General features: G+C 51.7%; 3 protein-coding genes across 7 annotated transcripts in view; 2 read left to right on the forward strand and 1 right to left on the reverse strand.

The window, feature by feature from the left end:
- The first annotated feature begins 1,591 nt into the window (after positions 1-1,591).
- Positions 1,592-7,247, forward strand: KLHDC8B (kelch domain containing 8B). 2 transcript variants are annotated; one of them, XM_055109940.2, is made up of 6 exons: positions 1,592-2,446; positions 3,396-3,935; positions 5,000-5,164; positions 5,503-5,727; positions 5,823-5,924; positions 6,366-7,247. In XM_055109940.2, the coding sequence occupies exons 2-6, from the start codon at positions 3,530-3,532 to the stop codon at positions 6,560-6,562; spliced, it is 1,095 nt and encodes a 364-aa protein (XP_054965915.1). In that variant the 5' UTR covers positions 1,592-2,446; positions 3,396-3,529; the 3' UTR covers positions 6,563-7,247. The 2 variants fall into 2 exon arrangements, with proteins under 2 accessions (XP_054965915.1, XP_003818423.1); XM_003818375.6 differs by having other exon boundaries at positions 1,608-2,446; positions 3,396-3,905.
- A 1,147-nt stretch (positions 7,248-8,394) lies between these two features.
- Positions 8,395-22,562, reverse strand: C2H3orf84 (chromosome 2 C3orf84 homolog). Its single transcript, XM_003818374.5, has 4 exons — positions 22,536-22,562; positions 20,826-20,939; positions 9,241-9,297; positions 8,395-8,811 (listed from the first exon to the last, which is right to left on the reverse strand). The coding sequence occupies exons 1-4, from the start codon at positions 22,560-22,562 to the stop codon at positions 8,395-8,397; spliced, it is 615 nt and encodes a 204-aa protein (XP_003818422.1).
- A 196-nt stretch (positions 22,563-22,758) lies between these two features.
- IHO1 (interactor of HORMAD1 1) overlaps positions 22,759-25,602 on the forward strand; it is a 78,632-nt gene continuing 75,788 nt past the window's right edge. For 2 of the 4 annotated variants that reach the window (XM_055109954.2, XM_055109955.2), the window contains exon 1: positions 22,759-22,978. The gene's annotated coding sequence lies outside the window, so the exon portion shown is untranslated. The remainder of the gene's footprint in view (positions 22,979-25,602) is intronic. The other 2 variants (XM_055109956.2, XM_055109950.2) reach the window with 1 other exon arrangement.

The following is a 25,602-nucleotide window of genomic DNA, read 5'->3' on the forward strand; positions in this document are numbered from 1 at the left end:
AGGCAGGAGAATCATTTGAAACCACCGGAAGGCGGAGGTGGCAGTAAGCTGAGATCACGCCACTGCACTCTAGCCTGGGCAACAAGAGTGAAACTCCGTTTCAAAAAAAAGATTTTGAGAGGTGGGCTGGGCGCGGTGGCTCATGCCTGTAATCCCAGCACTTTGGGAGGCTGAGGTGGGCGGATCACGAGGTCAGGAGATCGAGACCATCCTGGCTAACACGGTGAAACTCCATCTCTACTAGAAATACAAAAAAAAAAAAAAATTAGCCGGGCATGGTGGCAGGCCCCTGTAGTCCCAGCTACTCGGGAGGCTTAGACAGGAGAATGGCATGAACCTGGGAGGCGGAGCTTGCAGTGAGTGGAGATGGCACCACTGCACTCCAGCCTGAGTGACAGAGCGAGACTCCGTCTCAAAAAAAAATAATAAATAAAAAATAAAGATTCTCAGAGGCAGGACAAACAGCAGGAGGGAGTTGAGGTCACAAGGGGCAAAACTTTGAAGATGCTAGCAAGATTTAGTGAAGGACCACAGGCACATATAGTTTTAGCTATATGGTATTTCATGATGACTTTTCCAAGAACAATTTTTGGGGAGGAGTGGCAGCACATTGAGGTGACAAGTAACAAGGAGGTGGAGCCTGTGAGGACAGATGGCTTCAAGAGTTTGACTGGAGGGGAGGAAGGGGAGACTAGAGAGACTTGGGGTGTTGGGAGGTATCTAAAGGCAAGTGGCTCATAAGTGTTTAATTGCTGGAAAGGAGGGGGAGGGAGCTTGGAAAGGGAACAGTAGCAAATGTGAAGGGGGCTGCAGAGCAGTGTGAGCCTCTTGGAAGCCTATTGGCAATCACAAGAGGGTGGAAACAGTGCCCCAAGTGAGGGCACTGAAGAGCAAGTCCAAGGTGAAGTGGGACAAGGAGGATTGAGGCCTTCAAGTCAGGGTCTGTGCACTCTGTAACCAGCCTTGGCACCACCATTTCTGTGCAGGCCGACTGAATCCAACTGACAGTCCCTGAAAAGAGCAAAGGCTCTCTTCTCCGGTCATGCGGAAGGGTCTACCCATAGACTTCTGGGAAGGCCAGATGTGAGGGAGGCCAGGGAGTTAATAGGTAATGCCCCCAAACAGCTCTCAACCCATGACTAATGGAGATTTGAGAATGAGTATCTCAGCTCCCCTTGCTCTTGGGGGCAGCAATGATGTAAGGCCTATGTTCTACGCTGGCTCCCAGAATCCCCAGCAGGATTTGGTCCCAATGGCCCACAGTGGTAGCTTGCTTGATGACACTTCCTTTATTGGCTGCTTTCCTTGTCTCCTTGCCACTGCTGGTGTTTCTTGGCCTCACCTCCCATACTAACTATATGCATGTATATCTTTGTCCAGGTCTGCTTTGGGGGAAACTAAGATAAGCACTGTCCATGAAAGGGGGACAAGGCAGTGAGCAGACACAGACAACTGCAAGGACCTCTTCCCACAGGTACCACTGACCTGTACAAATGGGCCCTCAGCTTGAAGACTTAGCTAATACTCTGAATGCTCAGAAGATAGGCAGGGCCAAGGTCTGGGCCTGAGGTAGGTGGGCCCGTCACACTAGTTTGCTCTTGCTTGACCCCAGAGTTGGTTAGAGGCAAGCTCAGGATACTAAAAATGGATAGTTATAATGTGCCTTGGGTCCCAGAGTAGCCCAGGTCTCTCAGGCCCTACAGGATGAGGCCAGAGTGACCCACTGGGAGGTCCCCTGGCCTCTGACTCTTCCAGCACATTCTCTGCTCAGTATCACTCCTTCCAGGAATTCTCCCCACCCAGGTTTGTAGAAGGGCCGGTGCCTTCTGTTCCTCCACCCCCGCTAGCCTCAGTGTACACTGTAAGACCTATTCCTGCTTTATGCCCAGGTAAGGGCGCCCCAGGCTGCCCCCACACGACAGAGGCCCAGGCCATGTCCCCAGTGGCCTCCAGGGGGCGCCGCCGGGAAGCCTGTCATTGGGCTCCTGGGAGCTCCGCGGAGGTGGGCAGGCGCCGGCCCCTCAAGCCCTCGGGTTCGGCTGGCCTGCTCGACACAGCGGGCGCACCCAGGCTGGGTCGGGCTCAGAACTGCCCCTTGCCATACACGTGTTGTGTCGCTCGCCGCTGCCTCATTTCTACTCTTGCCCGAGGTCGGACGCTAAATTCTGTCAGGCCCAGTGTCCACGTGTCCGTTTATCTGTCCGTTTGCATATGACCGTAGATCGGCACGCCCTGCTCCAGCTGCGGCATGTGCAGGGTTAAGGCGAGAGGAGGTTTCCCTGAGTCGGAGGGGGAGGGGGGCGAGGGGCGGACCTGGCCCAGCCCCGCCCCGCGCCGGAGCAGTACCGGAGCCCCGCCAGAGCCCGACTTCAGCCCCAGCCAGATCCGGCGTCAACGGAGGCGGAACGGTGGACCCCGTACCCTGGCAGCATCGGAGCACCGGCGGGTGAGTCCCGCGGGAACCGCGCTCAGGGGAAGTTTGGGGCGCGGGGTGTAGAACCCCAAGCGCGTTAGCCCAGACCCGCCCCCCACATCCTTGAGCTGGAAGTTTGGGGCCAAGAGGCCCTCCTGCCAGGGGTCCAGGAGTGTAGCCACCAAGAGAAAGGGGTGGCTGGAGAACTTGGGGATCTCCTGCGAGGGAACCCAGAAGTCCAGCTGCCCATTCCTGCTGGAAACGCCCTGGACTCAGACCCTGGAGTCCTGTGGTCATGAGATTTCTCCAACGGCCCCCCGCCCCAACCCCACTTCTGGACACCAGGGAATCTGGCTTCTGGGGGGTTTGGAATGGGCAAACTCCTGAGGGGGGACCTCGAGAGGACAGTGTGGAACCCTGGTGTTTAGTCCTCCCCCTAGTCTGAAACACACCCTGACTCTGGTCTTTTACTAGTGGGAATGGTTTAAATTAACCCTGTGGAATGGCCCCCAGGATGTTGTAAGGATACTCTGGAGTCTGACCCCTGACAGCAGGCGTGGGGACCCCCAGGCTGCCCAGGGCACCCTGGAAGCCAGTAAGGACTCCCCTCATGCAGGACCAGCGTGAGGCTTGTTGAGGGGAAAGGAAGGGTCCTGGATGGAGAGTCCTGTTCTAGTCACCTTACTACTGCCCTCCTAGACCCAGATTTGACCCAGTTGCTGAGTGGTTTGGGTAGTGGGTGAGAAGGAGAATCCTTCATGCCTCCATGGGAAAGGGGAAAGGCTCCTGGGTACCTGGGGCCTGCCCTCCTTCCCACTCCAGGAGGGCCTCCACAGTGGTGTGCTAGCCAGAGGGGTTGGGTTCTCCCCCTGCCTTTCCCACCAGTGATTTTGGGCCAGCCCTGCCCTTAGCTACAGGCTGCTTATCTGTTTCCTGAGGGGCCGGTCAGTGCCCTGACCCCTGTTTTCCCTCTTTCCTCCAGGTGAAGGCAAGGTCCCTGGACTGGTCATATACCTCTTGTGGCCCTGGCAGAATCAAGATGAGGCCCTGTCATGCCTCCCCAGTGAGGCCTACAGTCTGAGCAGACAGCATGGCCTGCCATTGGCAGTGAACACCATGTCTGCAGGAGGTGGCCGGGCCTTTGCTTGGCAAGTGTTCCCCCCCATGCCCACTTGCCGGGTCTATGGCACAGTGGCATACCAAGATGGGCACCTGCTGGTGTTGGGGGGTTGTGGCCGGGCTGGACTGCCCCTGGACACTGCTGAGACACTGGACATGGCCTCGCACACATGGCTGGCACTGGCACCCCTGCCCACTGCCCGGGCTGGTGCAGCTGCAGTAGTTCTGGGCAAGCAGGTGCTAGTGGTGGGTGGTGTGGATGAGGTCCAGAGCCCGGTAGCTGCTGTAGAGGCCTTCCTGATGGATGAGGGCCGCTGGGAGCGTCGGGCCACCCTCCCTCAAGCAGCCATGGGGGTTGCAACTGTGGAGAGAGGTGAGTGGCCTCCCAAGGAAGGCACTTCAGGTACCCTAACACCTTTTATTATTTCCTGACTTAGTCCCTTACCCTCAGAGACTGAACAAGAGCTGTAATTTTTACATGGGTGCCCAGGATGTGGCCTTGTCCCCTGTATCCTTTCCAACCTAGCTTTGAGCTAGGCTTTCAGCAGCCTTCTATTAACTGCCTTTTCTGGCTAAGGTGGGAGGCAGAGCCCAGGCCGATCCCAGGATGATGGGAGACCCCAGCCATGTTCCTGCCCCACTCCTCATTTCTAAGAGATGGGGGTGGGATGGCCTAATGACTCCCAGGGTTATAAATAGTCTGGGGTGTGGGAGAGGAGTAGGGCCTTGGCTCAGAGCCTGTGTGTGCTTAGACTTCCTGCCCCACCCCCAACCCTTCCCACACGCCAGGGAGCCTGATATGGACAAAGGCCAAGCTGACCTGGGATGGTTGCCATGGAAGCCCCCAGCTGACTGGCCCATTACCCTAAGGCCCCCAGACATGTCGTAGCTGACTCTGAGGGTTTAACAGAGGGCAAGAACCTACTATAATGAAAGAGTGTCACACAGAGGTGCTGGCAGGGATCCTGGGGCAGAAGGCTTGTGGACAGTATCTTTACCCAGCAGACCCAAGCCATTCCTCTCCCAGCCCCATCTCCAACTCCAGCTGGTCCCCAGTCCCCCTCCCCAGACTGAGCTCTGTGCTAAGCAGATCCCCATGTTTCTTACCCCTGGCTTAAGCCATCCCCCCATCTTCCTCCCCGAGGGGAGTCCCCACCTTGTGGCCTCCAGGTCTGACCACCAGCCCAGGCCAGCCCTGCTTGGATGCCAGACTCTGTTGCCATAGCGTCTCCAGGGAGACAGAGTCGGATTATAATTAGATTGGCTGCCTCCTGCTCTTTACTCAGAGGGGCCCTGGCCAGAGTAGGAATCCCAGCTCTCCCAGCCCCCACTGCAGGCAGGTAGTAGAGTGTCTGTTGCTGGGGAGGGATGCTATAAACACATGGGTCTCCAGCCACCCTCAGGACTTACCAGGGCAGCTGTCCCTGGCAGGCTGAGGTACAATCTGAACTACTCTTTTCAATGCAGATGGTATGGTGTATGCTCTGGGGGGAATGGGCCCTGACACGGCCCCCCAGGCCCAGGTACGTGTGTATGAGCCCCGTCGGGACTGCTGGCTTTCGCTACCCTCCATGCCCACACCCTGCTATGGGGCCTCCACCTTCCTGCACGGGAACAAGATCTATGTCCTGGGTAAGGGCCTGGGGAATGTGGGAAGGGGGCTCAGAGTCTAGAAATCCTCATCCTCATAGGTTGGCTGGGATAGGGATCAGGCTCAGTTCAGGATGGCAAAACAAGAGAAGCTTTGTTGGGGTGATCCATGCCTGCTCTGAGGCTCTGACCCCTGGTGGTCTTGCTGTGGTTGGAAAACCAAACCCCAGTACCTGAGGGACTGTAGGGTGGATGATTCACGTGCAAGTGTGCACACAGCAGGATGTGGGAGGCTGAGGCAGGCAGATTAGCAACCTAGTGAGCAAGGAGCCCACCAAGCCTCCTGGGCTCCTTCCCAGGTACCCCAATTCCATTGACAGGGGGCCGCCAGGGCAAGCTCCCGGTGACTGCTTTTGAAGCCTTTGATCTGGAGGCCCGTACATGGACCCGGCATCCAAGCCTACCCAGCCGTCGGGCCTTTGCTGGCTGCGCCATGGCTGAAGGCAGCGTCTTTAGCCTGGGTGGCCTGCAGCAGCCTGGGCCCCACAACTTCTACTCTCGCCCACATTTTGTCAACACTGTGGAGATGTTTGACCTGGAGCATGGTGAGCAGTGGCTGTTCTGGGCTGTCCTCCCGCTCTCTGTGGGATGGAGGGGCATAGTGCGTACATGACTAGATCTGACCTCCCCTCTCCTGCAGGGTCCTGGACCAAACTGCCCCGCAGCCTGCGCATGAGGGATAAGAGGGCAGACTTTGTGGTTGGGTCCCTTGGGGGCCACATTGTGGCCATTGGGGGCCTTGGTAAGTCTCTATGGGGCTGGGGAGAGGAGGGAGTCCCAAGACAGGAAAGACTAGCCCCCAGCATGTGTGTCACCTTCTGCCCATCTCCAGGCACTCCAGGGGTCAGGGCTTTGTGAGCTCTTTTCCCTATCTATGAAGCAGGCAGGATGTGGTCTGCCTGGCCCAGCACTCAGGGTGTTCCTCAGTGACTGGGGGCTCTGTCAAGCACCAGCAAGGGTCTACGAGACAGCAGCAGGACAAATGACCACTGTATGCACAGTCAAGAGAACATATAGAAACATAAATGAATGAACAAATGATGAACATAGGCAATGAGGAGCAAGGCCCTGATAGCTCATCCTGGGGTGATAAATACTGGGCTATTCTCTGGGCTTAGGGAGCAGAAGGGCCTGGAGTCCCTACGGCCTGTGCCTCTCACAGCCTTCTCTCTCCTTCTTGCAGGAAACCAGCCATGTCCTTTGGGCTCTGTGGAGAGCTTTAGCCTTGCACAGCGGCGCTGGGAGGCATTGCCTGCCATGCCCACTGCCCGCTGCTCCTGCTCTAGTCTGCAGGCTGGGCCCCGGCTGTTTGTTATTGGGGGTGTGGCCCAGGGCCCCAGTCAAGCCGTGGAGGCACTGTGTCTGCGTGATGGGGTCTGAAGGCTTGGTGGGAGCTGTCCACTGGAGTAGCTCATTGCCAGAGGCAGCTATTTCTATGGCTCCTTTTGCTGCTGAGGACACTCACTGTGGCTCTGTGGGATGAGAGAGGCATGGGGGTGAGCACTTGAAACACTGCCTTGGGGCCTTGGGTTAGGGGAGCCTTTGTTTTTAGTGCAGGACACACATATGCTTACACCTACCTTTATCACCATTCGTTCATGAATCATGCCTAGCTCCATCCTTGCCCTGGGACCTACTAGGCCTTCCATCCAACTGGGAAATGGGGAGAAGCAAAGCTGGCCTCATGCTCTTCAGGGTCAGTTCCTATCTGGAGTTGACCAGGCCTACCCCAGTTGCCATTACTGAAAAATCTCAGCTGCCAGGCTGCCTTTAGGGTCCCTGTAGACCCAGGAGAGTTGAGAGGGTGGGGGACACAGAGAGAATAGAGAGGATGTGGGAACTGCCAGAGGGCTGGAGTGCAGGAGTTCAAGCGGAGGAATGCTGGCTTTGAGCCCTCTACACTGCTGGTTGTATGACCTTGGACAAGTCACTTCACCTCTCTGTGCCTCAGCATCCTCATCTATAAATGGGGATCTCTGAAACCTTCCTACCCTACCTACCTCACAGGGCTGTTGTGAGGACCCAGGGAGTTTGGATGTGGAAGTAAAAGTGCTGCTAAAACCTAGTGTGTGGACCCTGGTGTGAACTCCCTTGTTTCCACTGCCCCTGCCTTCCTTTGGGGGTCTCAATGCCCCTAGGGATGAGGGTCCAGAAGGAGCCTCTTGGATCTGGTCGGTGTTCCCAAAGTGATTTGGTGTTTCTGTTCCATCTAAGCCTCAGCTTATTCTTTGGCAACATGTGATGACAGCGCCTCCTTACTGTCCTGGGGATTAGAGAGCACTAGGACAGTAAGGAAGGGCTGTCACTTGTCACCAAAGGATGGCAGGATAAGATGACCAGAGAAGTGCTCAGAAAACAACAGAATACCACAAGGTTAGGAAGACCTCCAGATCCAAGTTACAGAGTGTCTCCTTAGGGTCTCTGCTTACCCCAACAGGGAGGGGTGGTTCAGTGGGTTCTGTGGCCCAGGGCAGTCTCTTTCTGTGTCAGCTGTGGGGCAGCCGTCTCTTGGACAGGACTGTGTGGCCACCCAACAAACCCCTCAAAGGCAGCTGCCTCCTGAGAAAGCTGCCAACTCTTCCTTCTTCCAGCCTTTGTCGCCACTAGTACTGGTCTCTGGGGTCTGCTTTCCCCATAGCTACACTGAGTACTTGGCCTGCTTCCCCAGTGATGCCTTTCATTCTAGGGTGAAGCACCGAGAAAGTCAGTGGCCCACAGGATATTTGCAAGTTGTCTGGCACGCTGGCAGAGGAAACCAACACAGAGATGTCTCTGTTTGGGGGAATGGACTGTTTCCCAGAGGAGAAAGGTTGTGGGGAAGTTAGTCACTCCGCTGCCTTCATAAGGAGCCTCAGTGTCACCCCCTTCACCCTGCCACCTGCTCTGTCCTGACTTCAACTTAGGCTGGGGACTGCCCTCTAATCTTCCTCTCTATAGCTGGGTTTACTGCAAGAACAGAGTAGTACTTGGGGCCCTGGAACCCACCTGATGTGGCTATAGCAATCCTCCTGGACTCTTAGCCTCCTGCAGGCCTTACCCTTTCTCACTTAGTGGCAGGGATCCCAGAGCAGCACCTCCCATGCCCAGCACAGAAACACACCATGGGCACAAGTGCCATGGGAGACAGGCACAGGACCTGGCAGCCCACTACTACCTTTCAGCCTCTTGGGCTGCATCCCATTGTGGGCTGCAAGCACAGACAGGCTGCTGTGTCAGCTGTCCTTGTTTAATGCTCTGGACCAGTTTAGACACTCAGAGACCCCAGCATGAAGGTAGTGCTGCAGCAGCTTGGGTCTTGGGATCCCTGGGAGGTCAGGCAGTACGTCAGTGACCGGCGCCTGGGGCCCTACCTTGTAGCTGCCATAGTGGCCACCCTGGGATGGGCAGCAGAAGTTCTGCTGGTAGGTGGTCCTGGTATGGGAAGGCTGGACCTGCACAAAGTGGACGAGGCGCTGGGGGAGGCCACTGAGTCCTGGGCCTGGTCTGAAATCAGCCTGGTAAGAAGATTCCAGGGGCCCCTGCTGGCGCAACTCTATCTCACAGGGTGCCCAGCGCAGGAAGGTGTGCCGCTGCCACAGGCACTCCAGGTCCTTCCGCCTTCCGATTCCCTGCAGCAGGCAATAGGGACCCTCCTCAACGGTATGGGCCCTTGGCCCACATTCCTGGCACCAAGCACCTTCTTGGGCCCCTCCTAACCCCAAGTCTGCTTGGTGATACCTGTCCTATGCCTGGCTGTCTTGGCCTGTACCCTGGCCTCCTTGGCCTGCCTCCCCAGTGATGTCTTTCATTCTAAGGTGAAGCACCCAGAAAGTTAGTGGCCCACAGGATACTTGCACATTGTCTGGCAAGTTGGCAGAGGAAACCAACATAGAGATGTCTCTGTTTGGGGGAATAGGCTGTTTCCCAGAGGAGAAAGTTTGTGGGGGAAGACAGCCACTCCTCTGCCTTCATAAGGAGCCCTCCCTCAGTGTCATCCCCTCCACCCTACCACCTGCTCTGTCCAGACTTCAGCTTAGGCTGGGGGACTGCCTGCCATTCTTCCTGTCTTCGGCACTCACTTTGTCAAAGGAAGTACGGTTGTCGTGCTTGGAGAAGAAGTGTTGCTGCGCCGGCTCCTTGAAAGACAGTGAGAAAGAAGGTGAATGGGGAAAATGATGCTTATTTACCCACCCTTACCTGGATCACTGCCTCAGGGTCCTTAATGGAGGGAAGTCACCAGGAGCCACTGCCCCTAAGCTGCTAAACTGCCGACAGAGGGCAGAGACTAATTAAAGCAACACTTCAGTCCTGGGATATCTCAACATGGGACTTGCCTTGAAGCAGAAGCCCGTGGAACCCTTATTGAGGAGGGTCCTCAATAAGGAGGCATCTGCTAGAACATCCTCCCATCAGGGGAGCAGTGGCCAAGTTTCAAGTTGGGCCTTAACTCTTGATTGCCCAGGACTTTAGTCCTCTCCTCCCCTGCATCCACACTTACTCCCCCATCAACATACCCAGCCTCTTGGCTCTAAATGCCATCTGAAAACTGGAATTTCTATCTCCAGCTCAAACTTTCTCCTGAACTTTGGGTTCAGTAGACAACTGCCTACTCCACATCTCCATGTAAATGCCCAATTGAGCATCTCCAAACATATGACTGAGCTTTGGGTCATCCCCAGACACACTCCACCTATAGCCTCCCCCAGCTCAGACCACGGCAGCCAGATCCTGTCAAACACCTTGAGTCCCCTTGATTCTCTTCTCTCATACCCGACATTGAATATGCAAGTATCCTGTTGATACTGTGGTCAAAATGTGCCCAGGACCAGACCACATCTCAGCATGCCCACTGTTTTCCCCGATCCAAGCCACATTACTCTCTTGCCTGAATTATTGCAAGAGCTTCCTGCCTGGTGTCCCTGCTTTCAAACTAACCCCTCCAGTGTGCTGTCTGCTTAGCAGCCAGCATAATTCTGTTAGTACATAAATGAGATCACATCTCATTTGCTGAAAATTCACAACAGTTCCTCCTATTTGTGATAGCCAAAGTCATCATAGTGGTCTGTGAGACCCACATGATATTGGTCCTTCTGTTACCTCCAGCCACACTGATTTCCTCACTGCTCCTCAGACACACCAGGTGCTCCCACTTAGGGCTTTGCACCACCTGTTCCTTCTCCTGGCCATATAATTCCCTCACACCTCCCTCTTTTCCTTCCTTGAGCACTAGGCCAATAGTTCCATCACCCTAACCCGGCATTTTTCACCTGCTAACATACTATATTGTTCTATGTGATGTTACCCCCACTGATTAGAACATCTCATGACCCGCCATTAAACATAAGCTGCTTGTGGGCAAAGGCGGTCTGTCCTGCTCACATCTATAACTTCAGCACTGAGAATAATGCCTGACACAGCTCAATAAATGTTGCTGTTAAATCAATAAACAGGCTGGGCACGGTGGCTCACACCTGTAATCCCAGCACTTTGGGAGGCCGAGGCGGGTGGATCACCTGAGGTCAGGAGTTTGAGACCAGCCTGGCCAACATAGTGAAACCCCGTTTTTACTAAAAATACAAAAATTAGCCGGGCTTGGTGGCTCATGCCTGTAATCCCAGCACTTTGGAAGGCTGAGGCGGACAGATCACTTGAGGTCAGGAGTTCGAGACCAACCTGGCCAACATGGTGAAACCCCGTCTCTACTAAAACACACAAAAAAATTAGCTGGGTGTGATGGTGTTTGGCTGTAATCCCAGCTACTCAGGAGGCTGAAGCAGGAGAATTGCTTAAACCTGGGAGGCAGAGGTTGCAGTGAGCTAAGATTGAGCCACTGCACTCCAGCCTGGGCAACAGAAAAAAAAAAATTAATGAACAGGGACAGAAGGTCCTGGCCCCAGGGCATTTACTTTGGCTCAGTTGGAGCTAGAGAGCCTTGTTCCACTCCCATGCAGAGAAAGCCCACTTCTTAGGCCTCCAGACTTCAGCAGGAATCTGTCCCAAGACCACCTTCTTGCCTTTGTGCTTGGCTTCTGCCCGCAGAGCCATTCCCTCTGCAGTCACTCAGTTTCTCCTGCTGTAGACCTGAAGTGGCCAGATCTGGTGAGGTCAGGCTTGGCTGGCTTGGGAGTATAGGTAATGGCTGACAGCAGGTCCCCAGATAAAATACAGGGGCTGGCTCCATCCCTGAACCAGAATCTTCAGAGTAGAGCTTATTGTATGTGTGTTTAAGAGTTCCCTTTTTAGGCCAGGTGTGGTGGCTCACGCCTGTAATCCCAGCACTTTGGGAGGCCGAGGCGGGCGGATCACAAGGTCAGGAGATCGAGACCAACCTGGCTAACATGGTGAAACCCCGTCTCTACTAAAAATACAAAAAATTAGCTGGGTGTGGTGGCGGGCGCCTGTAGTCCCAGCTACTCGGGAGGTTGAGGCAGGAGAATGGCGTGAACCCGGGAGGTGGAGCTTGTAGTTAGCTGAGATCACACCACTGCACTCCAGCCTGGGCGACAGAGTGAGACTCCGTCTCAAAAAAAAAAGAGTTCCCTTTTTAGAACCGCCTGCCTTAGACAGTCTGATGGTAGTCTTCAAGCAGAATGAAAACTCCAAGAAGGTGGGAAGCTTTCATTCCTCAAAATGCAAGCTGAGGCTGGGCACAGTGGCTCATGCCTATAATCCCAGCAGTTTGGGAGGCAGAGGTGGATAGATCACTTGAAGCCAGGAATTCGAGACCAGCCTGGCCAACATGGTGAAACCTTGTCTCTACTGAAAATACAAAAATTAGCTAGGTGTGGTGGTGGGCGCCTGTAATCCCAGCTACTCGGAAGGCTGAGGCAGGAGAATTGCTTGAACTTGGGTGGCGGAGGTTGCAGTGAGCCGAGATCTCACCACTGCACTCCAGCCTTGGCAACAGACTCTATCTCCAAGAAAAAAAAAAAAAAAAAGCAAGCTGAGGCCGTGCAGTGGCTTACACCCGTAATCTCAGGACTTTGAGAGGCCAAGGAGGAAAGATTGCTTGAGCCCAGGAGTTCAAGACCAGCCTGGGCAATGTGGAAAGGCTCCCAGACACTGTCTCTACAAAAAATAACAAATTAGCCAGGCGTGGTGGTGCATACCTGTGGTCCCAGCAACTAGGAAGGCTGAAGTGGAAGGATCACATGAGCTTAAGAGGTCAAGGGTGCAATGAGCCATGATCGTGCCACTGCGAACCAAGCTACAGACTGGGAGAAAATACTTAAAAACCATATATCCAACAGAGAACTAGAATATATAAGGAAGTCTCTCAACTCAACAGTAAAATCACAGTCTAATTAGAAAATGGGCAAACATAAAGACATCTAACCAAAGAAGATTTACAGACGACAAATAACACATGAAAATGTGTCCGGAATGGGTGGGTTCTTCGTCTCACTGACATCAAGACTGAAGCCGCAGACCCTCGCGGTGAGTGTTAACAGTTCTTAAAGGCGGCACGTCCGGAGTTTGTTCCTTCTGACGTTCGGATGTGTTCCGAGTTTCTTCCTTCTGGTGGGTTCGTGGTCTCGCTGGCTCAGGAGTGAAGCTGCAGACCTCCGCGGTGAGTGTTACAGCTCTTCAGGCAGCGCGTCTGGAGTTGTTCGTTCCTCCGGGTGGGTTCGTGGTCTCACTGGCTTCAGGAGTGAAGCTGCAGACCTTCGTGGTGAGTGTTACAACTCATAAAGGCAGCGTGGACCCAAAGAGTGAGCAGCAGCAAGATTTATTGCAAGGAGTGAAAGAACAAAGCCTCCACAGCGTGGAAGGGGACCAAAGCGGGTTGCCACTGCTGGCTGGGGCAGCCTGCTTTTATGCTCTTATCTGGCCCCACCCACATCCTGCTGATTGGTAGAGCCCAGTAGTCTGTTTTGACAGGGCGCTGATTGGTGCGTTTACAATCCCTGAGCTAGACACAAAGGTTCTCCACTTCCCCACCAGATTAGCTAGACACAGAGTGTGGACACAAAGGTTCTCCAAGTCCCCCACCAGAGTAGCTAGATACAGAATGTCGATTGGTGCATTCACAAACCCTGAGCTAGACACAGGGTGCTGATTGGTGTGTTTACAAACCTTGAGCTAGATACAGAGTGCCCATTGGTGTATTTACAATCCCTTAGCTAGACATAAAGGTTCTCCAAGTCCCCACCAGACTCAGGAGCCCAGCTGGCTTCACCCAGTGGATCCCGCACTGGGGCTGCAGGTGGAGCTGCCTGCCAGTCCTGCGCCGTGTGCCCACACTTCTCAGCCCTTGGGTGGTCAATGGGACTGGACGCCGTGGAGCAGGGGGCGGCGCTTGTTGGGGAGGCTCGGGCTGCACAGGAGCCCACGGAGTGAAGGGGGGAGGTTCAGGCATGGCAGGCTGCAGGTCCCGAGCCCTGCCCCGCGGGAAGGCAGCTAAGGCCTGGCGAGAAATTCAGCACAGCAGCTGCTGGCCCAGGTGCTAAGCCCCTCACTGCCTGGGGTGGGGGACCAGCCACTCCGAGTGCAGCCCGCTGAGCCCATGCCCACCCGGAACTCACGCTGGCTGGCAAGCACAGCGCGCAGCCCCAGTTCCCCCCCCGGCCTCTCCCTCCATACCTCCCCGCAAGCTGAGGGAGCCGTCTCGGGCCTCGGCAAGCCCAGGAAGGGGCTCCCACAGTGCAGCGGCGGGCTGAAGGGCTCCTCAAGTGCCCCAAAGTGGGAGTCCAGGCAGAGGAGGTGCCGAGAGCAAGCAAGGACTGTGAGGGCTGCCAGCACGCTGTCACCTCTCAAAAAGATATTCATCATTAAACATCAGGGAAATGCAAATTAAAACCACAATAAGATATCACTACACATCTATCAGAATGGCTCCAATTGAAAATGGAGACAACATCAGGTATTGGTGAGAATGCAGAGAAACCAGATCATTCATGCATTGCTGGTGGGAATATAAAGTGGTAAAGCCACTCTCAAAAACAGTTTGGCAGTTTCTTTTAAAAACTAAACATGCAGCCGGGCGTGGTGGCTCATCCTGTAATCCCAGCACTTTGGTAGGCTGAGGTGGGTGGATAACCTGAGGTCAGGAGTTCAAGACCAGCCTGGCCAACATGGTGAAACCCTGTCTCTACTAAAAATACAAAAATTAGCTGGGCATGGTGGCACACACCTGTAATGAGATTGCTTGAGCCTGGGAGGCGGAGGTTGCAGTGAGCTGAGATCGTGCCACTGCACTCCAGCCTGGCCGACAGAGTGAGACTCTGTCTCGAAAACAAAACAAAACAACAAAAACACTAAACATGCAACTACCACATGACCCAGCAATTGTATTCCTGGGCATTTATCCCAGAGAGACAAAAACATATGTTCAACCAAAAATTTATATATAAATATTCTTAACAGCTTTATTTGTATGAGCCAAAAACTGGAATCAGGTCAGATATCCTTTAACAGATGAATGATTAAACAAACTGGTACACTGGTACCAAGGAAATACTACTCAGTAAATGAAAATAAATGAACTATTGATACACACAATAATTTGGATGAATCTCTAGGAAATTATGCTGCAAAAATAGCCAGTCTCCAAAGGGTGCATATTGTATTATTCTATTTATATAACTGTTTTTGAGACAAGGTCTCACTCTGTTGCCAGGCTGGAGTGCGGTGACACAATCATGGCTCACTTCAGCCTTGACCTCCTGGGCTGAAGCAATCCTCCTACCTCAGCCTCTGGAGTAGCTGGTACCACAGGTGCATGCCACCATGCCTGGCTAATTGTTTAACTTTTTTTAAGAGATGAGGTCTCATTATGTTGCACAGGCTGATCTTGAACTCTTGGGCTCAAGCAATCCTCTTGCCTTGGCCTCCCAAAGTGCTGGGATTCGAGGCATGAGCCACTGTGTCCAGCTTTATATAACATTTCAATTTAATTTAATTTAATTTATTTTTTTGAGACAGAGTCTCACGTGTAGCACAGGCTAGAGTGCAGTGGTGTGATTTTGGCTTGCTGCAACCTCCATCTCCCAGGTTCAAGAGGTTCTTATGCCTCCGCCTCCCAAGTAGCTGGGATTACAGGCATGTGCCACCACACTGGCTAATTTTTGTATTTTTACCAGAGATAGGGTTTCACCATATTGCCCTGGTTGGTCTTGAACTCCTGACCTCGAGCAGTCCACTGCCTTGGCTTCCCAAAGTGTTGGGATTACAGGCATGACCCACCGCACCTGGCCTATGTAATTTTTTTTTTTGAGATGGAGTCTTGCTCTCTTACCTAGGCCGGAGTGCAGTGGCGTGATCTCAGCACACCACAACCTCTGCCTCCCAGATTCAAGCAATTCTCCTGCCTCAGCCTCCCGAGTAGCTATGATTACAGGCGTGAGCCACCAACCTCAGCAAATTTTTTGTATTTTTAGTAGAGATGGGGTTTCACTATGTTGGCCAGGCTGGTCTTGAACTCCTGGCCTTAAGCGATCCACCCACCTCGGCCTCCCAAGTGCTGGGATTACAGGCGTGAGCCACTGCGCCCGATCTATAACATTTTTAAGTGACAAAATTTTAGAAATGGAAGATTGATTGATTTAGAAATGGGGGCCAGTCGCAGTGGCTCAGGCCTGTAACTTTGGGGGGCCGAGGCGGGTGGATCACCTGAGGTCAGGAGTTCAAGACCAGCCTGACCAACATGGAGAAACCCCATCTCTTCTAAAAATACAAAATTAGCCAGGTGTGGTGGTGCATGCCTGTAATCCCAGCTACTCAGGAGGCTGAGGCAGGAGAGTCACTTGAACCCGGGAGGCAGAGGTTGTGGTGAGCCAAGATCACGACACTGCACTCCAGCCTAGGTGACAGAGCAAGACTCTGTCTTAAAGAAAAAAAAAATTACATAGACCAAGCAGGGTGGCTCACACCTGTAATCCTGACACTTTGGGAAGCCAAGGCAGGTGGATCACCCGAGATCAGGAGGTTGAGACCAACCAGGGAAATATGGTGAAACCCTGTCTCTACTAAAAATAAAAAAAATTAGCTGGACACGGTGGTGGGTACCTGTAATCCCAGCTACTCAGGAGGCTGAGGCGGGAGATTTGCTTGAACCCGGGAGGCAGAGGTTTCAGTGAGCCAAGATCACACCATTGCACTCCAGCCTGGGCAACAAGAGCGGAACTCCAAAAACAAAACAAAAAAACAACAAAAAAACCAGAGCAGCACCAGGGATCCCTTGCGATGTTGGTCTACCATCACAGTCAACTGTGGTGTTAGATACACAAAACTACACAGGTGATAAAATTTTAAAGTTTTTTTTTTTTTTCCCGAGACGGAGTCTCGCACTGTTGCCTGGGCTGGAGTACAGTGGCTCGATCTCAGCTCACTGCAACCTCTGCCTCCTGGGTTCAAGCTATTCTCCTGCCTCAGCCTCCCAAGTAGTTTGGATTACAGGTGCCAGCCACCACGCCCTGCCAATTTTTTGTATTTTTAGTAAAGATGGGGTTTCACTATGTTGGCCAGTCTCAAACTCCTGACCTCGTGATCCACCTGCCTGAGCCTCCCAAAGTGCAGGGATTACGGCCGTGAGTTACCGCGCCCGGCTATAATTTTATAGCTCTTTTTTTTTTTTTTTGACACAGAGTTTTGCTGTTGTTGCCCAGGCTGAAGTGCAATGGCGCAATCTCAGCTCACCACAACCTCCGCCTCCCGGGTTCGAGCAATTCTCCTGCCTCAGCCTCCCGAGTAGCTGGGATTACAGGCATGCACCACCACCCCGGCTAATTTTGTATTTTTAGTAGAGACAGGGTTTCTCCATGTTGGTCAGGCTGGTCTTGAACTCCCGACCTCAGGTGATACACCCGCCTTGGCCTCCCAAAGTGCTGGGATTACAGGTGTGAGCCACCGCGCCCGGCAAATTTTATAGCTCTTTTTTTTTTTTTTTTTTAGATGGAGTCTTGCTCTGTCACCCAGCCAGCCTGGAGTGCAGTGTCGCGATCTCAGCTCACTGCAAGCTCCACCTCCCGTGTTCACGCCATTCTCCTGCTTCAGCCTCCTGAGTAGCTGGGACTACAGGTGCCTGCCACCACACCTGGCTAATTTTTTTTTTTTTTTGGAGATGGAGTCTCAGTCTGTCACCCAGGCTGGAGTGCAGTGGTGCGATCGTGGCTCACTGCAACCTCCGCCTCCCGGGTTCACACCATTCTCCTGCCTCAGCCTCCCAAGTAGCTGGGACTACAGGCGCCCGCCACCATGCTTGTCTAATTTTTTGTATTTTTCGTAGAGATGGGGTTTCACCATGTTAGCCAGGATGGTCTTGATCTCCTGACCTCGTGATCCGCCTGCCTTGGCCTCCCAAAGTGCTGGGATAACAGGCGTGAGCCACCGCACCCAGCCTATAGCCACCACGCCCCGCCCATATCTCTTAATACACACACACACGCACGCACGCATGCACGCACAAGTAAAACTAGGGAAATTTGAATGAACTTTAGTGATTAAATCAATGTCAATGTCCTTGTTGTGATATTATACTATAGCTTTGCAAGATGTTACCATTGAAGGTAACCAGGCAAAGTGTAAAAGAAATCTCTATTATTTTTTACAACTGCTTATGAATTGATAATTATTTCAATGAAAGTTTCAATTAAAATAAAATCTAGGAGTCTGGGGCAAGTTTCAATTGACCCCCAAATTTCTCCCATTGTCTATCCTCAGCTACTGAATTACACTTAGCCCTAGAATGTACATGTCTTTCCTGTCGGAGGCACCTCTGACTGGAAATTCACTATTCCTATAGTGGCAGGATAATTTATTGACGCCCAATGAGTTTTGTTCTCTCAAAACTGTGGGAGCTTGGTGAGAAGCACAGTCATTTCCTCTCTACCCAGGCAATTCTGGGTATTCTTGCCCTGCAAAGAATGATCACTAGCATCTTTGTTTCTTAATCATTCAAGGCTCCTTTTCCAACGAGGTGGTAAAATCCATGGTTTCTGAGCAGGTAGAGCTAGGACTGGGATTCCATCTTAAGAGGACTTGGAAGAGAGGTGGGCTTCTTTGGAAGGGGCAGTATTTGCATGTGGGAGGGCTAAGGGCCCCTGTGGAGGCTGGGCAGTCTGCACTAAGAGAGGAAGCTCCTTGGCAAACTGAGGAATGGGATGGCAGCAAGGGCTCAGCAGTCATGGCACCACAGGTGAAGAACATGCACCCAACCAGACAGGATTCCTGTCCAACCTGAGGAACTAAGAGAACCAGAATTATATTTCCCAAGAATCAGGCAGTTGACGGCTGGAAATAGATTAATCTGCTTTAGAAAAAAAATGAAAAAAAAAAGAAAACACAATTTTCTTGCATCTGTATGTCATGGACAAAAATTTTACAAACCAAAGGAGAGTGGATGCTACATCTTGGAAAGGCTTTAAACAATAGCTAGAATCTGCCAGCTGAAACCTGGTACCTCTCAACCAGTGCAAAAAGAAAATGTGCAACTTCTCTGAGCAGTCCTATTAATTAAAACAGCTTTAGACCTAGAAAGAACTGTGAGATTTGACATTTATATAACCTGAATCCAAGACACAGATTATGCTACTTGGGGCTGCTGATAATGCTAGTAAATTTTTTATGTAGCAAGTCCTTACATTGATCAGCAGCCAAAACATGCCCCTTACATGTCTGTTTCTGAGGAATGAGTTTAACAGTTTGATAGGATGTTCCAGTCTCTGGGAGGAGAGCTGCCACTGAGGGCAATGACAAACATACAGCAGGAAGTCTCTGTGTTGCTTCTCTTCCTGTACTTCCCAGATCCCTTCACTCTCAAAAGGGAGGTGGCCCTGGATGGGCAGTCTGGAGCTGCATCTGGGCCTGGCTTGGTAGGCTGTAGCAGGCAGCTCTTGCAAGTGTATATGCTAAGGAAGTTCAGTTTCCATAAAATAGCAGCCTCCAGGACCCTGGTCTCAGCCTGGGAAAGCAATTCATAGAAAATCCAGATGGCAGATCAAGTAGGACCTGGCAAAAGGCTGGGAAGCAAGAAGGTGCAGTGGGTGGTACCTGTTTTAGGCACCCCTTCAGGTCCCTCTGGGCCTTTCTTCTACCCAGTTGTTGCTCCGGAGGCTGACCTGACTGCACCCCACACTAGGCTCCCTTTGTTCTGGCCACCAGGGAACCCTGGGAGGACATGGAGGAAAAGAGAGGAGGTGTTTCTTCTCTTGGCTCCCTCCTAGGCCACATCCCACCTGGCTATGTCTCTGTACCTAGGATCACTGATCCTGTCAGGGTGACCCTTTTCATACCTTTATCTCCTTCTCGATTCCAGAAGCCATGCCTCCCCCTTGTCCCCCTTTGGGCTCAGTAGTACTAACCACTTGGTTGTTACCAGCCTGTGGGAATGCCTTTATCTGAGGCTGTCACAAGCAATCTTTTGTAAACATACCCTTCCGAGTTCTGCGTTTTGAGTATGCTTGTTACTGTTGTGACTCCGATTTATTTATTTATTTTTTATGTTATTTCATTTTTTGAGACCAAGTCTCACTCTGTCACCCAGGCTGGAGTGTGGTGGTGCCATCTTGGCTCACTGCAACTTCTGCCTCCCAGGTTCAAGCGATTCTGCCAACCTCAGCCTCCTGAGTAGCTGGGATTACAGGTGTGCATCACTATGCCCGGTTAATTTTTTTTTTTTTTTTGAGACGGAGTTTTGCTCTTGTTGCCCAGGCTGGAATGCAATGGCGCTATCTGATCTTGGCTCACTGCAACCTCCACCTCCTGGGTTCAAGCCATTCTCCTGCCTTAGCCTCCCGAATAGCTGGGATTAGAGGCATGCACCACCAAGCCCAGCTAATTTTGTATTTTTAGTAGAGATGGTGTTTCTCCATGTTGGTCAGGCTGGTCTTGAACTACCGACCTCAGGTGATCCTCCCACCTCGACCTCCCAAAGTTCTGGGATTACAGGCATGAGCCACCGCACCTTGCCTATTTTTTTTTTTTGTATTTTTAGTAGAGATGGGGTTTCACCATGTTGGCCAGACTGGTTTCGAGCTCCTGACCTCAAGTGATCCACCTGCCCTGGCCTCCCAAAATGCTAGGATTACAGGCGTGAGCCACCTCACCCAGCTGTGACCCTGATTTATGATACACAGTGCCCCTTCCTTGTCTCCAGGCCTGTAAGTAGTAAAGGGCCTATGGCCCTGTATCCCTTTCCCATTCTCCAGAAGCCTGCTATAGCCACTCCAGGCTACCTCAGCCATCACTCCTTTCCAGTATTCCCTGGCCAAATGTGTAGGCCAGTAACCAGCTGCCTCCTGTACTACTTCCCTGACCAGAGGAGACCTCCTACTAATTTCTAAGGACCTGGACTGTGAAGCTGGCTGTGGAATGGACCATGGGCTTTCTTAGCATTAAGGAATCTGAATGTGAAGGTAGTTGTCAGCAAAACTCAAGGCTTACTTCCTGGGTTCTAGAGGCTCTTTGCCTGTAGCTACCCACCCCGGCTAGGCCCTTACCCTTTGTCCATCTAGAAGGGGCAGTGAGCAATATGGTTCAGTTTGGCACTCACTCTTTTCCACCCTGTCTGTAGGGGAAAGATCTGACATCTCAGAGAAGAAAGGTAAAGCCTGTCCCAGGGATAGGTGTCAGTACAGCCATGGAAGGGCTGGGATGATGCTTTTGGGTTCTGGGAGAGGCAAGAACTGGTCTAGTCACCCCCGCTGCCTTCAGGTCTGCCTTGTACCTGACATCGCTGCAGGAACACTGCTGGAGGCTGGGGCTTGGCTGCAAGGCGGTATTCTCTAGCACTTTCACTCTTGAATTGGCTTCTGTAGTGCCCATAGAAGCCATTGTTGTGCTATAACAAGACAGGAATGAGGATAAAACTCACTCAAATCTCCACCATGGATCCTAGACCTCAGGGCCCCAACTGAGGGTTCCAGGAAAGCCAGACCAGAAGCCCCTCATGGAAGTTCCTGACAGAATAGAAAGAATCTAAGGAGTTAGGACACTCCTGGAGATGGGCCAGTATAGAAGTGTCTTCATCCATCATTGGGACAGTTGACCTCAGCTGTAATGACCCACTTGGGCTATGCATGTGTAGGGAAGGAGTGCCATTCATTTAGAGCAGAGATTTGTGGGCAGGGCCACTGATCAGGGGTGTGGTCCTTCCCTAAAGAGCCTGAGAAGAAATCCCCTTTGTTGTTCTCTCCACAATTTTTTTTTTTTTTTGAGACAGAGTCTTGCTCTGTCACCCAGGCTGGAGTACAGTGGCACAACCTCAGCTCACTACAACCTCCGCCTCCCGGGTTCAAGTCATTCTCCTGCCTCAGCCTCCCAAGTACCTGAGACTACAGGCGCCCACTATCATGCCAGGCTGAATTTTTTTTTTTTTTTGAGACGGAGTCTTGCTCTGTCTGCAGGCTGGAGTGCAGTGGTGCGATCTTGGTTCACTGAAACCTCTGCCTCCCGGGTTCAATCAATTCTCCTGCTTCAGCCTCCTGAGTATCTGGGATTACAGGCGCCCGCCACCACACCAGGCTAATTTTTGTATTTTTAGTAGAGACAGGGTTTCACCATGTTGGCCAGGCTGGTCTCGAACTCCTGACCTCGTGATCTGCCCACCTTGGCCTCCCAAAGTGCTGGGATTACAGGCGTGAGCCACTGTGCTTGGCCTGGAGAGAATTTCAGAGAGAGGAACTGTCAGGAGACAGAAATAAGCAACTATCAGAGGTCCAAGAAAGGGGCTGTACTGTGCTGATGTCATTACGTGGACACTCTGTGGATGATCATGTCTGGGAACTCCTATGGCCCAACCTCTTTGTCCTGAGTTCTCCCTGGAGACGATGGGTGTGTCTGGCCCTCCACAATTATAACACTGAGCAGAAGAACCCATCCTAAGCCTGCCCTCTGGCCATCGCAATGGGCTATTTAACAGGACTAGAAAGCCTCATATCTTTCCATCCCACTGAAGACGTGGATCACTTTGTCTGTCTATCCTTCTCTGTCAGGAACCCCTCACTCTCTATTCAGGTTAGCTCAACAGTATTTATCAGACCTTTATTGTCTTCCAGGCATGGGGCTGAGCATGGGAAATACAGATGGACAAAAACACAATCTTTGCCCTCAAAATGTTCCCAGACTAGAGAGCAGCCAAACTCCAAAAGCCTGGGAGGCTCAAACAATTAACTAGGAATAAATGGGGTGGCTAGAGGACTAGGAGTTTCCACTGGCTTTCAGGAGACCATGATGCATGGAAGGGGGCAAAGTGTTAGGAAGACTAGGCAGCCTCCAGGGGTGACCTCAAGATGGTGGAGAGGAAGTGGGCGGCTCAGGGTCCTATTCCAGGTTGGATGCCAGATGAAAACCTTTTCACTTCACCGGCATGACTCAGTCAGATTTCGGGTACAACCAGAGGGCCAGGGGCCAGGATTAACATAAAGTGCACTCTTACCCAGGAGCCTACTAAAGCACTTTGCATCTTTCCAAGAAGGGAGCAGAAAAGGCAAACTTTCCTCTTGTCTTTTGGAGGGTTTCTTCAGGAAAGAGAATCTCTGGAGGTCAATTTTTTGTTGCTTAGTGACAAGGGAAGGTTGTGACTGCACAATGCTGCTGCTGTTTGTTGAGACAGTACATGACCTGTTGCCCCTTTGTCCTTGCTGCCCTAGTTCTTCTCTGTGAGAAAAACCTGCCCCTTGGCATTAACAGCCTGAAAGAGCCCTTATATATAGAAACACACAGGGCTCCATGGTAGAGTCTAATGGATTTGCAGCCAATGAAATATTCAAAGAACATTTTAAATGCAGGCAAATCCTGCATTTAAAAACCTATGCATCCATACTGCCAGGAATATAAATTTAGAAAGCATTCCACGGAGTCAGAAGAAATGTTAAAGAGGTTGGTGGCTTTTAGGATAAAATTACTGCTTCAGAATAGGCTCTAACAATTTATCTCTTAGGAGTTTGTGGTGACCAGGAATGCTAATCATGACAGGTGAAATGTTACAAGGGCCAAGTAAAGGAATAGGGCATAACAGAACAGAAGAAGGAACATGCAAAGATTTGACATTATGGTTCCATTCTGAGCTACCCTTTGACAAATTGACTGAATTCTCTCTTATTTGTAAAAGAGGGACTTGAACAGTTCACCACCTTTAACAACCAAAAGAAATTGACAATCAGCCTCTAAACATGTGCCAGTAAAACACCCAAGACCCTGCTAGTGTCAATGGCACAAGCCCTAATATCCAGAATGTCTACCCCAGTGTAGTCACCCTGGAGAGCCCCTCTCATGCGAACTCACAGGTATTAAAAGGTTCATTGGCCTGGGCTTGGTGGTTCACAACTGTAATCCTAGCAGTTTGGGAGGCCGAGGTGGGCAAATCGCTTGAGCCCAGGAGTTCCAGACCAGTCTGGGCAAAATGGCTAACCTGGTCTCTACAAAAAATACAAAAATCAGCTGGGCGTGGTGGCATATACCTGTAGTTCCAGCTATTTGGGGGACTGAAGTGGGAGGATTGCCTGAGCCTGAGGAGATTGAGGCTGAAGTGAGCTATAATCACATCACTGCACTCCAGCCTGGGTGACAGAATGAGACCCCATCTCAATGAATGAATGAATGAATGAATGAATGAATGAATATTCATTGTAGCATCTATACAAAGGAAAAACTGTAAGCAACCCAAGTGTTGACCAACAGGACAATAAGAAAATTGGGCTATAGTCACACAATGAAATTACTAGCGTTACTATAAATGGGCTACAGATATTAGAATCCACAGAGGTAAATCTTAAAAATGTTGGCCAGGTGTGGTCACTCACGTCTGTAATCCCAGCACTTTGGGAGGTTGAAGTGGGCAGAATGTTTGAGCTCAGGAGTTTGAGACCAGCCTAGGCAACATGGTGAAACTCTGTCTCTACCAAATATACAAAAAATTAACTGGGTGTGGTGGCACACGCCTGCGGTCCCAGCTACTTGGGAGGCTGAGGAGGGAGGATCACTTGAGCCCGGGAAGTGGAGACTGCAGTAAATGGAGATTGCACCACTGTACTCCAGCCTGGGTGACAGAATGAGACCCCCATCTCAAAAACAAAACAAAACAAAAACCGTAAAGATGTTGAGTTGGCCGGGAGTGGTAGCTCACGCCTGTAATCCCAGCACTTTGGGAGGCTGAGGCGGGCGGATCACAAGGTCAAGAGATCAAGACCAGCCTGGCCAACATGGTGAAACCCCGTTTCTACTAAAAATACAAAAATTAGCTGGGTGTGGTGGCGCCTGTAGTCCCAGCTACGCTACTTGGGAGGCCAAGGAGGAAGAGATCACACCATTGCACTCCAGCCTGGCGACAAAGCGAGACTCTGTCTACCAAAAAAAAAAAAAAAAAGGCCAGGTGCAGTGGCTCACGCTTGTAATCCCAGCATTTTGGGAGGCCAAGGTGGGTGGATCACGAGGTTAGCAGTTCGAGACCAGCCTGGCCAACATGGTGAAACCCCGTCTCTACTTAAAATACAAAAATTAGCCAGGCATGGTGGCGCATGCCTGTAGTCCCAGCTACTCAGGAGCCTGAGGCAGAAGAATCGCTTGAACCCGGGAGGCAGAGGTTGCAGTGAGCCGAGATTGTGCCACTGTACTCCAGCCTTGGTGACGGAGTGAGAATCCATCTCAAAAAAAAAAAGAAGTTGAGTCAGACTGGGTGCCGTGGCTCACGTCTGTAGCCCCAGCACTTTGGGAGGCTGAGGCAGGCAGATCATGAGGTCAGGAATTCAAGACCAGCCTGGCCAACATGGTGAAACCCCATCTCTACTAAAAATGGAAAAATTAGCCAGGTGTGGTGGCAGGCACCTGTAATCCCAGCTACTCAGGAGGCTGAGGCAGGAGAATTGCTTCAACCCAGGAGGCAGAGGTTGCAGTGAGTCGAGATCGTGCCATTACACTCCAGTCTAGGCAACGAGAGGGAAACTCTATCTCAAAAAAAAAAAAAAAAAGTACAAAGTATATATATATATATATATGTGTGTGTGTGTGTGTGTGTGTGTGTGTATATATATATATATATATATATATTTTTTTTTTTTTTTTTTTTTGAGACGGAGGCTTGCTCTGTTGCCCAGGCTGGAGTGCAGTGGCGTGATCTCGGCTCACTGCAAGCTCCGCCTCCCGGGCTCACACCATTCTCCTGCCTCAGCCTCCTGAGTAGCTGGGACTACAGGTGCCCACCACCCCGCCTGGCTAATTTTTTGTATTTTTAGTAGAGAGGGGGTTTCACTGTGGTCTCGATCTCCTGATCTCGTGATCCGCCCACCTCGGCCTCCCAAAGTGCTGAGATTACAGGCGTGAGCCACCGTGCCCGGCCCAAAGTATACAATTTATAAAATCGGCATGGCATGGTGGCTCATGCCTGTAATCCCAGCACTTTGGGAGGCCGAGGTGGGCAAATTGCTTCAGCCCAGGAGTTACAGACCAGCCTGGGCAACATGGTGAAACCCCATCACTACAAAAAATACAAAAATTAGCCAGACATG

Source organism: Pan paniscus, chromosome 2 (assembly GCF_029289425.2).
Source record: "Pan paniscus chromosome 2, NHGRI_mPanPan1-v2.0_pri, whole genome shotgun sequence".
Lineage (NCBI taxonomy): Eukaryota > Metazoa > Chordata > Mammalia > Primates > Hominidae > Pan > Pan paniscus.

Excerpts from the sequence above, each read along its gene's own strand:
- KLHDC8B (XM_055109940.2), top strand. The coding sequence starts at position 3,530 with ATGTCTGCAGGAGGTGGCCGGGCCTTTGCTTGGCAAGTGTTCCCCCCC. Across the intron at positions 3,936-4,999 it reads TCCCAAGGAAGGCACTTCAG|ATGGTATGGTGTATGCTCTG; the intron begins GTACCCTAACAC and ends TTTTCAATGCAG. Across the intron at positions 5,925-6,365 it reads TGTGGCCATTGGGGGCCTTG|GAAACCAGCCATGTCCTTTG; the intron begins GTAAGTCTCTAT and ends TCCTTCTTGCAG.
- C2H3orf84 (XM_003818374.5), bottom strand. The coding sequence starts at position 22,562 with ATGCAAAGTGCTTTAGTAGGCTCCTGG. Across the intron at positions 9,298-20,825 it reads TGTTCCTGCAGCGATGTCAG|GAGCCGGCGCAGCAACACTT; the intron begins GTACAAGGCAGA and ends CTGTCTTTCAAG. Across the intron at positions 8,812-9,240 it reads ACCGTACTTCCTTTGACAAA|GGTCCCTATTGCCTGCTGCA; the intron begins GTGAGTGCCGAA and ends ACCGTTGAGGAG.